We start from the raw sequence: 14,594 nt of genomic DNA, 5'->3' as shown, positions 1-14,594 counted from the left end.
GGGCACAATTAAAATAAAGTGACCACTGGCTTCCTTGGAGGGATCTCTTTATTTTCATTACGACCGGGGCATTATGCATGTATATAAAAAAAACAGAATATTTATTATGTTAATGTATAGAATCATAGAATCATAGAATCAGAGTGGGAAGAGACCACCAGGGCCGTCCAGTCCAACCCCCTGCCAAGCAGGAAACACCATCAAAGCATTCCTGACAGATGGCTGCCAAGCCTCTGCTTAAAGACCTCCAAAGAAGGAGACTCCACCACACTCCTTGGCAGCAAATTCCTTCATAGTGCAAAAAGAGTGTTGAGGTTTCTGAGTTTCGTTTTGTTTAAACAGACACAACACTAAATTTGTTGTTGTTTAGTCGTGTCCGATTCTTCGTGACCTCATGGACCAGATAAAATACATTTAGAGCGTACTCTCAGGAGCTGCTCAAGGGCTTGTGAAGGAGCTGCTCTTCTTATTTAATTGATGCGGCCGTATCATCTGCTCAAACTTCGCTCCAAAGCTGATGCCACTTCTCCCCTCGCCGCCTTCTTCAACAGGGTCAGAGATATGCTGACGGATGTGATCAAGGGCGCTTCCAAGTAAGATATTTATTTACGTGGGGTGCTCTTTCTTACGCTGTGGGTAGTATTATGGTCCTCCAGTGGTGTATCATGGGTTGCCAGCCCCCGGGGCTGCACAGAGGTGGGTGGATGGGAGGCTCACCCATGTTCATTCAACTGCCCAATGGTGTCTGTGTCACCCAGGAGATCGTAGCTACAGAGATAAGAAGAGACATTCTGTTGTCTGGAGAGGTCACTTCCTGGTTCGCATGGAATAGCCGTTTTCAACAGAGCCCAGAGATGGAAGTGCATAGTTGTATTGAGGCAGCAACGGCTGTCGAAATTTTGCACCCCCTAACAATTTTGCACCTGGGGCAACCGCCCTTATGGGGCCACCCATGCTATGCCACTGTGGCCACCTGCTTTGGGTTGGCCCCCCGTGTCTTGCTACACAGCATCTTCTGAAGGTGTTGGGAATTTGAAGACTTCCTTCTGAGTTTAGGTCCTGTGAACTCAAGGGTTCACAGAGTTTAGGTCCTGTGAACCCTTTGTCCAGCTTTTCTTCTTCTTCTTCTTCCAGGGCTAATCCAAATCAGGATGCCCTTCACAGAAAACGTTGCTCCCCCCTTCCCCGTGAAAAGCTTGCCTTTAGAAAAGTATTCTCTGTGAAAGTGTATTCATGAATGTTCCGCTTTATGACTAACGAACGCAAAATAATGCTTGTTCTCACATGTTTTTGAGTCTCACAGAACTTAATAATTCAAAACAGTAATTCTTGTAGGTCGCAGTACCAAATTTAGAGTATAGTTCGTGAAACTGTCCATTCCCCTTTAATTTGGACATGTGACCATCTTAAATTCAGAGCTATGTGATCATTTCCACACACACCCTGCCGTGTTTCTGTTTGTTTTTCACCACCGATTCAATCATTTTCAACAGGGAAAGTCCAGTGGTCAAGGGAAATTGCATTCTAGCCTTAACAGGCCTTGCAGTTGCAGTAGCCAAGCACGAGAAAGGGCTTTCTTCAGACAGCGAAGAACAATTCAATGTGAGTTAAAACTATTTGACTTCTTTGTCATGATGTTCAATGAGTGCGCTTGAAGGAGCGCCAAGGAGGAGGAACGCCTTTTAAAGGAATCTGTACCTGGAATCTGGCAGTTCTCACCTGGTAATATTTTATTAGTGCTGGACAACTTCTTACATCAAGTGCCCATTGATGTCTGAGACACCTTGTGCAGGTATCTGAAGTTTGCATGCACACAAAAGCTCATACCAAGAACAAACTTAGTTGGTCTCTAAGGTGCTACTGGAAGGAATTTTTTTATTTTGTTTTGACCTTGTGCACTGTTAGTTTTTCTTTTCTAAAAAAACTAATTATATGCAAAATTATGGGTGTGGGGGGGGGAACTCCCTCATATTTCTGCAACATAATTGTGTAAGTATTAATACAGAAGCATTTTTATATTCCTTACTGTTTCTGTGCTGGTTATTTGAGGGAACCTGGTGTGTATATGCATAAAATATGGGTATAAAATACATAAAATATGTGAAAACAAAATAAAATAAAAAATTCCTTCCAGTAGCACCTTAGAGACCAACTAAGTTTGTTCTTGGTATGAGCTTCAGATACTTCAGATGCACATGAAAGCTCATACCAAGAACAAACTTAGTTGGTCCCTAAGGTGCTACTGGAAGGAATTTTTTATTTAATTTTGTTTTGACTATGGCAGACCAACACGGCTACCTACCTGTAAATAAAATATGTGATGATTTTTTGTGTTTTTAGCAGAACTGGTAAAACAGTTTCTCATCAACATCAGGGAGTTAGATGGGAATCAGAACAGATATTTATGGATAAGCTCAACAGGGAGATTTTCGGGAAATTTCACCCCTAATGAGAAGTGTTTCCCTTCACCATTTCAGATGTTTCTGTTCAAAATTAATTTGTATGAAATCTCATTGGAAGAAGTCAGTTGACTTTTGGGGGGAACAAAGGCTGGCATTCAATTAAGTTGTGCCCAGAGTAGACTCACTGGAATTAAAGGAACTTAAGTTTGGTCCATTCATTTAAATAGGTCTGCTTTGAAGAAAACTTTGTTGAATGCCACCCAAAACTTGGCAGGCTAATCAATTAAAAAAACACAACACATTTTGTTCAGTTAAAATGGCAGTCTTAAATTTTTTTTTTATCTGGAAGTACATCACACTGACAACAGTGGGACTTGTTTCTGAGCAACATGTTTAGGATTGTTCTGTTAATCTCTTACGAACAGAATTTCTGGCGTTTACACCTCTTCGTTGCTGAGAAATGAAGGTGGAGGAGTTATATGTTGGACTATAACTCCCATGATACCTGATCACAGGTGGTGCTCTCTATTGCTGTTTGAACACATCTCCTTTTGGAACATTTATTTATGTGTGTGTGTGTGTGTGTGTGTGTGTGTGTGTGTACCTTTTACACAGAAGCTCAGAGGATTTTCTTTTTAGCACGCCTGATAATAATTTCAAGCTTTAAAAATTGCTCTCGTTTTAGATAGCAAAAGGTTTCTCAGGCTGAGCACGTGTGTCTGCCTTTCCTGAATCACCTATAGGAGGTGGCAAATATTTCATTGGTCTTGGCCTTGCAAGTGCTCACAGTTTTTCTGTTGCTTCAGACCGAGGCGGACTTTCTTCTGACAAAACATTGGATCTGCATGGTGATAGATACCCTTCTTAGCATCATAGACAGTCGCTATCGCCCCAAGGGTCGAGTCTTCCCATGGTTCTATCAGGTAGGCCCAAGTATATTTAACCAGTAAAGGCTGAAATGATCAGACCTGTACGTTTTTATGGATGGGGAATGAATAGATCTGGATCTGTTATCATCTCTGGTATGTGGAGCCAAGCATGGAACACACTCTCTCTTTCCTCTTTAAGTCTGAATGGGAGAAGAACGGAGCTCACTGCATAATCTCCATAACGCATCCTTCATTTTCATCTGAGAAATGTTGGAGGGTATGTCACAGCAGTGAAGGAATGTGCCTGTGCTACTAAGGATGGGTGATCGTGTCTGCTTTGGTTTCTCTCCATTTCTAATGTTTCCAACCTTAAGTTCATTTTGCATTTTTTTAAAAAGTTCTCGTGAGAATTTATCCACACTTTAGTGTGAATTTCTTCTCATTTGTAGGCAATTTTGCCTAACATGCACCTCTTTTTGCAAAATAATACAGTGCGTTTTTCTGTTATTTTCATCAGCATGTGCATTTTCATGCACATCTTACCTTAGTACAGTGGTACCTTGGTTCTCAAACTTAATCCGTTCCAGAAGTCCGTTCCAAAACCAAAGCGTTCCAAAACCAAGGCGCGCTTGCCATAGAAAGTCATGCAAAACTGATTAATCCATTCCAGACTTTTAAAAACAACCCCTAAAACAGCAATTTAACATGGATTTTACTATCTAACGAGACCATGAAAGCAATAATCAATGTACTGTACTTTAAAATAAATAAGACAGTATTGTAGATGATAAAAATGAAAATTATTATTTTTTTCTTACCTGAATTCATGATAGTCATTGATTGGATGGGGGTCTTTTACCCATTTCCGCAGTCACACAATCAATCAATCAATCAATCAATCCGTAGCTGAACTGGGTTCCACACAGTCACAAAAACAAATTAACCGAAAGAGCCTCAAAAAAAATAAAAAAACGAAAAATAAATAGCAAAAACAAAAGCACCAAATATAAGCTCCAAATATCCCCTCAGAGCACTGCAATCGGAAACGGAAGACATGAATTACAAGGGGGGGACGCAAATTAGCAGTGCAACAGTAAAAACAGAAGCTCGGGACTCAAAACGGAGCACGTTCGGCTTTCGGAGCAAAGTTCGCAAACTGGAACACTGACTTCCAGGTTTGCAGCGTTTGAGTTCCTAGTTGTTCGGGAACTAAGGTGTTCGAAAACCGAGGTTCTCTTGTATATGCATGTTTGTACATATTATTTGGGTGGAGAAGTCCCTCGCCAAACTTGGGAGAAATGCAAATCTCAAAGTGTTTTCTGTTTGTTGGAGGCCAGGCAAGTGGCTCATTGCACATTTTTGAGAAAGAGCTATCAGTATAGGCTTCCTGGCCACAGATACAGTTGTGGATGCAGGTGGCGCTGTGGTCTCAACCACCGAGCCTCTTGGGCTTGCCAATCAGAAGGTTGGTGGTTTGAATCCCCGCGACAGAGTGAGCTCCCGTTGCTCTGTCCCAGCTCCTGCCAACCTAGCAGTCTGAAAGCACACTAGTGCAAGTAGATAAATAGGTACCACTGAGGTGGGAAGGTAAACGACATTTTCATGCACTCTGGTTTCCATCACCGTGTCCCGTTGCGCCAGAAGTGGTTTAGTCCTGCTGGCCACATGACCTGGAAAGCTGTCTGCGGACAAACGCCGGCTCCCTCGGTCTGAAAGTGAGACGAGCGCCACATCCCATAGTCCCCTTTGACGGGACTTAACCGTCCAGAGGTCCTTTACCTTTTTACCTTTTACCTTACAGTTGGGCTGCCGCCAGCTGTCGCTCGAGGGTCCGCTGTGGGCCTGGACAGCAGCAGCTGTGTTTTATTGATGGGTCAAAGCCAGAGGTTGTGAGTTGCTGCCAGAGATTCTCATCTGGTTGTTAATTGTCTGAGGCTTCTGTATTCCAGTTGGTTCCCAAAGGTTGACTCACTGTACGCAGTCGGAATACTTGAATCCGAAATACGCTGTGGTTTTATGAACCCGTTGCAAACAGTATGTTTCCCACATTTTTTTATATATGTGGGATATTTATGTAGTTGTGCACTGTTGTGAAGTTTGTGTCTCTGAAATCCTTTTGTGGTTTTACTTTGCAGAAGGGGGCATCGTTTTGTGCTGCAATGTGGGTTTTCAAATTTCAGCACTCTGCTGCATCTAAGCTTTGCAAAGCAAGTTATATATATGTAAAAACTGTGTTTTATTTGTTGTGAATTGCCTTGAGTTCATGGGAGTTGGCGGAAGGGTTTACAACTTTAAGCATAAATGATTTTCAACAAGCTTTAATCTCCTTGCATTGTAGACGATTCTGTGAGATTTGCAAATATTTCAGTCCTTGTTATTGGTGAATCATTTCATGGGAAATTCCAATAAAGCTGTAATTATGGAATTAATTAACACCCACAGTTATATATCTATATAAGGAGCAGGGTCATACAGTCCCATCTGTTTTTCCAAGTGCAGATTTGCATGTCTTTTCTCTGTAAATGGCATATTATTTGCTTATTTCAGGGTCTAAAAAACAAAACAGTGGTAAACGTAGCCGTGGATAATTCTGTTGCCAGATGAAGTGCAAATACAGTTTTGTTCCTTTTTAAGATTTCCTAATGGTGTAAAGCGCAGGGACAGTAACTTTTGGGGATTTTGTTTTGTCTCCAGAAATCCTACTCTGGTGAAAACACTGCTAGTGTTATTGCTCGTTCCTGCGCAGCGACTGCTTTGTCTCTCTTGGTGCCAGTTTTTATTGCATCCTACAAGGAAAAGGTTGAGGAAGTCCTGAATTTGCTGGTTGCCATGTTACCTGGGAAACCAAATGCAGATGACTCTCAAGCTGTTCAAATTCACATGGGCCTTGCTTTGGGGATGTTTGTCTCGCGGTTATGTGAAGAGAAAGTCAGGTATGGATTACCTTGTACAGCAGGTGTGTAAATAACCTCCCCCCCACTTCCCATGTGAGACATTTAAATTATGCAGAGCAACATATTTAGATTTCTGCACTTAACGACTCCCAAGGTGCTCTGCAAGAGGATTTCATTATCTCTTGGCTTCCTTGACCTTCTTCCTCTCTGAAACACTTAGAATTAATTTGTTAATGCTACCTTTCTCTCTCTCCCCCCCCCCCCCCCCGCCAAATGTGTTTTGAGTCTCCCACCAACTCTCCTAGAGAGGGTGCTGGGTGCATGTGGCGGGAGCAAACAGGGCAAGTTCTGTTTCCTAAGTGGAAATTTTTGCTCTGAGGGAATTAGTTAGTTGGATACCACCCCAAACCTTCAGGTGATTTCACCTTAAGATACCTGGTTTCCACCCCCACACACACCTCACCCCCAAAAAGCATTGGTTGCGTTTCCAGCACTTGTCTCAAGCCTCTCTCTTAAAAAGCAGAAGCAAATCAGGGCTCTGCGTTTCCAAACTGATCCCAGTATAGAAAACAGAGAAGGCAATGAACCTTTCTCTCCTAACTGAGATGCAGGGCCAAGGTTAAAGAGGCATTAACTAGCCCTGCAAAGTTTAGCCCCTCCAGTGAGGTTGCCATTCCCAGTGGCTGCTTATATCCATCCTGTGACTTGTATCTGCCTTCGGTGTGTAAATTAGGCTGGGGTATAGAAGGCATAGAAGGCTCTGTGGGCTTGCCAATCAGAAGGTCGGCGGTTCAAATCCCCGCAACGGGGTGAGCTCCCATTGCTCGGTCCCAGCTTCTGCCAACCTAGCAGTTCGAAAGCATGAATCGCAAGTAGATAAATAGGTACAGATCCAGTGGGAAGGTAAACGGCATTTCCGTGCGCTGCTCTGGTTCACCAGAAGCGGCTTAGTCATGCTGGCCACATGACTCAGAAGCTGTGCGCCGGCTCCCTCGTCCAATAAAGCGAGGTGAACGCCGCAACCCCAGAGTCGTCCGCGACTGGACCTAATGGTCAGGGGTTCCTTTACCTTTTATAGAAGGATACCCAAACTGCGGGAGGCAGTGGAAGACAGGAGCGCCTGGCGTCCTCTGGTCCATGGGGTCACGAAGAGTCGGAAACGACTCAACAACTCAACAACAATAGAAGAATATATCAATCAATCCTAGTAGCCCGGCGGCTGTCACTGGACGAATGCGCCTTAATAATTGCCACTTACAGAGCACCCTGAAGGAAAGCAAAAGGAAATGCAGCAGAGTTTCGTATTTGAATCACACAAGTATTTTCTTCTTTCTCTTTTGGTTTGGTCCAGTGATGTCTCTGGAAAACAAATGGATCTGCTGTTGATGAAGTCCTTGGGTGCCTTAGAGGGCTGCTGCTTTGACACAAGCCTGGAGTACAAGTAAGCATGTTGTGCAGTCGCCTGCATTTTGACTGGCTGCGTTGTGAAGTACTATAGGGGTTGGTGTTGGACTCGGACCAAGGAGCGCAGGGTTCTGTGGGCACCAAGGCTGGCGTTTGTGTCTTACTCATAGTAGCCCCACTGAAATGAATGGACCTAACTTACTTGTGTTCATTTCAGTGGGTCTACTCTAAGTAAAACTCACTGCCCTACCACCCTGAATAATAAGGTGCATTAAGGAGAATTCAGGGGGGTTCCCCAATTGAAGCGTGATATCAGTTTTTAAAACCTCCAGTCAGCCTTGTGTTACCCTGCTTCTGCATTGTTCTGTATTTCCAAATATCTCTGGGTTTCTTCTCCATATGCTTTGGAAGAAGTGAGGCTGTGCAAAATATTACCTGTGGTGCTCTGGGTTGTCTTTGGTTAAAGCTCACCAGTGGGGTGTATTTTTCTTTGAAAAAAGTTTTGCTCCACTTGATCAACAATAGCGACTACAGCTCTTCCGAGCTCTGAACCAGCGTCCTGGACAGCCTCACGCTATTAAGCCCGTTGGAGACCTGTAAAAGCTTCTCGGGAGGCCAGACACAGGCAACTCCCGAGAAAAAGGACGGTGCAAAGCTTTAAAAATGTAAAAGGAAGGGTACACACTACTCAGCCACCTCTCAATTATCAATCAGTTTCAAACTTTATTTCCGTCCCAGACCAGCATAAGATAAAACATACGGATAAACTGAACACATAAGATTTAAAACTGGTAAGGGATGAAAACTAGTTTGAAGCACAGAGAGCACACTCAAAAACAGATTAAAAATGCACAAATGCAGATTTAATGTGAATATTGGGGCTTGCACACACCCCTATTGTTTTTGTTTGTTTTTGTTTTAATATAATTGCTTTTCTTTGTATACATGTTTCAATCTCACCCACATGTACATGCATTTTCAGGGTACATGTGCATTGAAACAAGTATGTATATGTGCCCAAAATATTACAAGGTGAGCTCTAATAAGTACCTGTTAAAACTATGGTTTGTGGAGCGACTCTGACAGGCAGGCAAGCAACCTCAGACACACAGTCTGGAGTTCAGGCACCGATCCTTGCAATCTTCATTTAAGGGAATCGGATGTATTTATTTGGGCCAATAAAGATTACTTTTCAAATGAGGGCTTTCGCTGCCTTTCACAGCAGCAGAAGCACTTCATGGAAGCCATTATTTCCATGCAGCGTGTGGGAAATTGCATCCATACCAACCTTGGGCTGCTTCACCTATTATATTTCCCCACACTGAAGTGTACGGAAAACAACGTGTTCCCTATTATATGACACATACCCCTTTTTGCCATGAGCACACCGATCAGGAAATGTGCTTCAAGCAAGACAGTCTTATTTTTGGTTCACGAGTAAGCCTACTGCCAAGCCTGGCAGAGGGAAAACAAACCTTTGAAATTGAGTTTGACTTATTCCCCGCTTTTCAAGAGCGTTGGTTCCACCAGGCTGCCTTATTTGGTGCAACAGGGAGTAACTGGCACTGCAGCGCAAAATTATTTCACCTTGCTTATTTTGGCCACTTCAGAATTCGCTGAAAATCTGAACCTCGTTGGGAGCAGAGTACAGTATCCAGCCATGCAAATGCATGCAAATATATGCAGATTCTGTGCTCCCTTGGCCCAGGGTTTAGATTTGTCTTTGTCGCCGAGAATCTGCAACCCTCGCTGTCATCCAAGAAAAGCTGGGTTTGGGGTTGGATTGGCACGACTCTGCTCCCGCCTGGCAAAGTGGAAGGGGCATATGGGAAAAGGAATCTGCGTCGGCCGCATCACTTTGCAGTGCCCCTGCTTCAAGTCGGGGTTCCTCCGCAGCCTGAGATGAAAGCCCTGCGGCCCTCGCCAAATTAGCTTCCCCTGCCAGCCAAGAGCAGATGGAAGGACTGAGACAATGGTGCAGAGATGAAAGATGAAAGTGTGGGAAGAAGGGAGACAAATAATGCCTCTGTTACTATGGACACGGCGTGGCATCATCTCCAGGTGGGAAAATATTGTTAGTTTCGGAACTTCTTTTCCCGTTTCAAGGTACAGGTGAAACTCGAAAAATTAGAATATCGTGGAAAAGTCCATTTATGTAAGCAATTGTTTTCATTAGCTACTGGAGTTTAATATATGAGATAGGCTCATGACATGCAAAGCGAGATATGCCAAGCCTTTATTTGTTATAATTGTGATGATTTTGGCATTCAGCTGATGAAAACCCCAAAGTCGAAATTGGTAATTTGGGGTCCTCATCAGCTGTACGCCATAATCATCACAATTAAAACAAATAAAGGCTTGACATATCTTGCTGTGCATGTCATGAGTCTATCTCACATACTAGTTTCACCTTTTAAGTTAAATTACTGAAAGAAACGAACCTTTCCACGATATTCTAATTTTTCGAGTTTCACCTGTAGATTCCGTGACACTCTGAAAGGGGAGGAGAGCGGCAGTGTTTTGACTTTGCAGTGTGATGTCCAAGTTGCAGAACCATCCCATGCTCAGCATTTCACCACCGCTACAAGTGAATTTCCCTAATTCCTTCAGCCCCTGGCCTCCACCTCGTCCTCTGGCAGCAGATTCCGTAACATTGTGTAATTTTAATTTTGTCCGACCTGAATCTACAGCGTTAAGAGAGAAACACCCCCTTTTCTGCACACTATAATATGTTGGCATAATCTTCTGCCTTTCCCCCTGCCTTTCTAAACCAAAAGGCCTGTTGAATTTATCCTCCTTGATCCTGTCACTTGCCCTTTTCAGCACCTTCTTTAGTCCTACAAGATCCTTTTTAAGAGGAGACATCCAAAACTTTAAGCATCATTCTGCATTTGAGAGCCAAAGAGACCAAGATGCTTCAGTCATCCAGCTTTGCCCTCTTGCAGAGCACTCTTATTTCAATCCCACCTTATCCCATCCTAGTTTCTCTCCCCCCCCCCAAAAAAAAAAACCCTCAGCACTTCATGCCTACTGCGCATGCTCAGTCCTCATTGGGACATTTCAGGGATTCCCCCTTAGAGGGTTTTTTCAACAGCTCCCATTTTTCAGTTCTTCAAACATCCCTTGGCCAATGAATTGATATTTTTTTAATCTGCCAATTAGCTCCAGAACCCCCGAGGAATTTTCTGATTGCCTAAAATACTTGTCTCCCTGGTTTTCAGACGTATCTTGCATGGGGTCTGTTGACAATGGGCAAAAGAGCCATCTAAGATGCATTGCTGCCATCTGGTGGGGGCAGAACTTTCAATGTGCAGCTGTAATTTTTTTGTGCTCCTGCGCGATGAAATAGTTATGCCAGTGGGCATTTTGTCTAAAAGCCCGTTCATTCACAAATTCCTCCGTAGTACATTTGCTGTGAATATGTGGGATATGTCCACAGCAAGGGAAATACCGTACTTTTCTGTCTATAAGACGCCCCCATGTATAAGGCGCCCCCTGCTGTTTTTGGGGACTCATATTTAAGAAAATGGGGGGGGGGAGATGGCACAGAGTCGTTGAGCTTTTTTTAGGGGGGATTGCCAAAAATCACTCACTCGCATGTGTCGCAAAATCTGCCTCCTATCACCGGCAACAGCTGCCAATTGCCCGCCCAACCGCCGGAGTGCCAGCCAATCAGCACCACCCAATCAACGCAGCAACCAGTAACACGCACAATAGCCGTTGGCAGCCGTGGTAACAACCAATCAAACGTCCACCCTAGGCACTACTCATGTATAAGACGACCCCCACTTTTTAGCATGATTTTTCACAGAAAAAAATCATAGTCTTATAGACGGAAAAGTACGGTAATTTTCCTTTCTAACGGCTGATATAGATACCGGAGTACCTATGAAGTCACGGCAGGTTCTCTGCTGACCAAAGCAGTTCTGGCATTCCCTTGTGGGCCAGTCACAGAAAGTGACTTTGCCAGCTGCAGGGGCCACAGAATGTCCCATTTAGAGATTCCTCAAGCCATTGCATGTGAGCAAGGTGTCTCCTGTGCTGCAGGGAGCTGCAACAATGTCTGATTCAGCTGCCACAGATACCTTCAAATATCTGAAAGGCCGTCTGTCCCATGGAAGATGGAGCAAACTGAGGGTAGGACCCAAACCTATAAACCGCAAGGCTAAAGATCAGGAATGCCACTAGAGTTCTGCCTACAGTATCAGCTTACTACACTTTTAAGTGATCGCTGAACCTTGGCTATTTGATGTACTTTTGGGGACAGTTAATTTGGCATGTATTTGTTATTGGTTGTTTATATGCAGGCCTGTCATTTCAATCTCTCCATTGTATTTGAATGTAATGGATTTCATCTTATACTATCGCCAGCTGGTGAAGAATTATCATTGAGACGGGTCATTATCCCGGAAGAACTGTTCTGTCTTTGGCTGTGCTCGGGGCACCCTTTTGTGACGTTTGGAGCACCTGTGTTGCTGTCCTTATAGCACCACCATGCTCCAGCTCACCCTCGACAACATTTTGGATATGCTATTTACTGCGGAAAGGCGTTCAGCCTCAATTTCAGTGATTCTTTATATAGACATACCTTTCTAATCATTCTGCTTATGGAATAGTTACTTGACTCTTATTAGTTTGTGACTCCCTGCACATATTCCATGTCTTCTGTTTATGAATTTTCAAACAGTTTGAATGTGTTATATAATTGTTGTCAATATATTATTAGCCTACGTGTTGCTTGATGTTAGGGACACGGGTGGCGCTGTGGTCTAAACCACTGAGCCTAGGGCTTGCCGATCAGAAGGTCGGCGGTTCGAATCCCCGCAATGAGGTGAGCTCCCGTTGCTCGGTCCCAGCTCCTGCCAACCTAGCAGTTTGAAAGCATGTCAAAGTGCAAGTAGATAAATAGGTACCGCTCTGGCAGGAGGGTAAATGGTGTTTCCGTGCGCTGCTCTGGTTCACCACAAGCAGCTTAGTCATGCTGGCCAAATGACCCAGAAGCTGTATGTCGGCTCCCTCGGCCAGTAAAGCAAGATGAGCGCCTTAACCCCAGAGTCATCCGCGACTGGACCCAACGGTCAGGGGTCCCTTTTGCTTGATCAAAACAAAATAAAAATATCTGAAGAAGTGTGCATGCACACGAAAGCTCATACCAAGAACAAACTTAGTTGGTCTCTAAGGTGCTACTGGAAGGATTTTTTATTTATTTATTTATTTTGTCTAAACTTTGTGTGTTTGTGCAAAACCAAACCCACACACGTATAGCATGTAAACTTGCCCTTAAAAGTTCTGTGCCTCATTTAACATTAACTCATCTGAAAGTTTCCATAATATGAATTTCTCCTGTACCGTTTATAGTCAGAAATGTTTTGTGGCTGTATTCCTGAGTTGTGAAAAACCATTCCCCCGTTGTGTATATAACTAACGTACAGTTCCCAATACTTTTTAGACTTACTAAACTCTCCTACTGCATTTCTGTTTTAAGCACCGGGTGCATCTTGGGTGTTGGGCTCGTTCTGTCGCTGATGTGTCGCAGCAGCCCATCCGAAGGCCAGGCTGACATCTCTGCCTCCCTGCATAAACTGAGCAAATACTTGGATGATGCAGAAGACCAAAGCAGAACATTTCAGGAGGTAACGCTCTCCAGTTTCCAATTTCTCCCAACCTCCCACCCCAAGTCACATGCAGTTCAGTTATTCATTAAAAAACAATCTCACCGACTCTTTCTAAAACTCTGTGTTACTCTTCCTGTTATCCAGATTCTTGCCTATGCGGTCGCCTGTGTCTGCATTTCTGCTTTTAGTGTTAAGATCATCGAGGCCACGGAGGCGGAGGAGATCATGAACAAGCTGCAGAAATTAGCGGAAACTAATCAGCAGGTTGTATCGAGAGCTTGCCATCCATTTTACATTTGTTCACAAACAGAAGTTTCTGCAATATACAGGTGAAACTCGAAAAATTGGAATATCGTGGAAAAGTCCATTTATGTAAGCAATTGTTTTCATTAGCTACTGGAGTTTAATATATGAGATAGACTCATGACATGCAAAGCGAGATATGTCAAGCCTTTGTTTGTTATAATTGTGATGATTATGGCGCACAGCTGATGAAAACCCCAAAGTTGAGATTGTGAATTTGGGGTTCTCATCAGCTGTACGCCATAATCATCACAGTTATAACAAATAAAGGCTTGACATATCTCGCATTGCATGTCATGAGTCTATCTCATATATTATTTTCACCTTTTAAGTTGAATTACTGAAAGAAATGAAACTTTCCACGATATTCTAATTTTTCGAGTTTGACCTGTATAGTGTTGGAATTGTAGAGTTGGAAGGGGCCACGAGGATCATCTAGTCCAACTCCCTGCTGTGCAGGAATATTTTGCTCAACGTGGGGCTCAAACCCGCCACCCTCAGAGTCTCATGCTCTACCAACAGCTATCAGACCAAAGGCCCGTCCCAAAAGCCTTCAGCACCTGGTATTCCCAGACGGTCTCCCATCCAAGTATTAACCAGGCCTGACCCTGCTTAGCTTCTGAGACCAGACGAGATCGGGTGTGTTCAGGGTCCTATGCTTTTATCACATACTATCTACAGTTGTACCTTGGAAGTCGAACAGAATCCGTTCCGGAAGTCCTTTCGACTTCCAAAACATTCAAAAACCAAATCGTAGGTGTAAGGTCCTTGGATGGTTGCTCATGAGAAACCAGGCAAAACTCCAGCCATTTCTTTAGTAGTTTTATTGTGCATGCTGTGTACAGTGCAGAGCTAAAAAGTTCATGTCTGTATCAACCGTCTGCAGAATCCGGGAGTGGCCCCTTCCGGTTCTGACCTCAACATAAGCGTTTTGGTATATGAAATCTCTGCCTCCCCTCTTTTTGTTTCACCCCTCTGCATACTTGGGGCAACGGAAATAGCGTGTCTCCCTCCTCATCCGCTGAGTGAGAGGAGTGCAGGGTCTCTCCAACATCCCCAGAGCCTCGGCTCACCATATCCGGAGTTGCCTGCCCCTCCCCACTGGAG

The 14,594-nt window shown here is 43.8% G+C and overlaps 1 protein-coding gene across 1 annotated transcript in view; it reads left to right on the top strand.

Moving 5' to 3' along the window:
* The window catches only part of FOCAD (focadhesin), a 109,282-nt gene that overhangs the window by 75,321 nt on the left and 19,367 nt on the right, over positions 1-14,594 (top strand). The window contains exons 24-30 of the mRNA XM_033173164.1: positions 552-593; positions 1,494-1,602; positions 3,209-3,325; positions 5,966-6,204; positions 7,517-7,606; positions 13,055-13,202; positions 13,329-13,448. Of these exons, the coding sequence (XP_033029055.1) occupies positions 552-593; positions 1,494-1,602; positions 3,209-3,325; positions 5,966-6,204; positions 7,517-7,606; positions 13,055-13,202; positions 13,329-13,448 (865 nt within the window). The remainder of the gene's footprint in view (positions 1-551; positions 594-1,493; positions 1,603-3,208; positions 3,326-5,965; positions 6,205-7,516; positions 7,607-13,054; positions 13,203-13,328; positions 13,449-14,594) is intronic.

Source organism: Lacerta agilis, chromosome 16, assembly GCF_009819535.1.
Source record: "Lacerta agilis isolate rLacAgi1 chromosome 16, rLacAgi1.pri, whole genome shotgun sequence".
In the NCBI taxonomy this organism is placed as follows: domain Eukaryota; kingdom Metazoa; phylum Chordata; class Lepidosauria; order Squamata; family Lacertidae; genus Lacerta; species Lacerta agilis.
The sequence above is the reverse complement of the archived record's forward strand: the minus strand, read 5'-3'. Positions and strand labels throughout refer to the sequence as shown.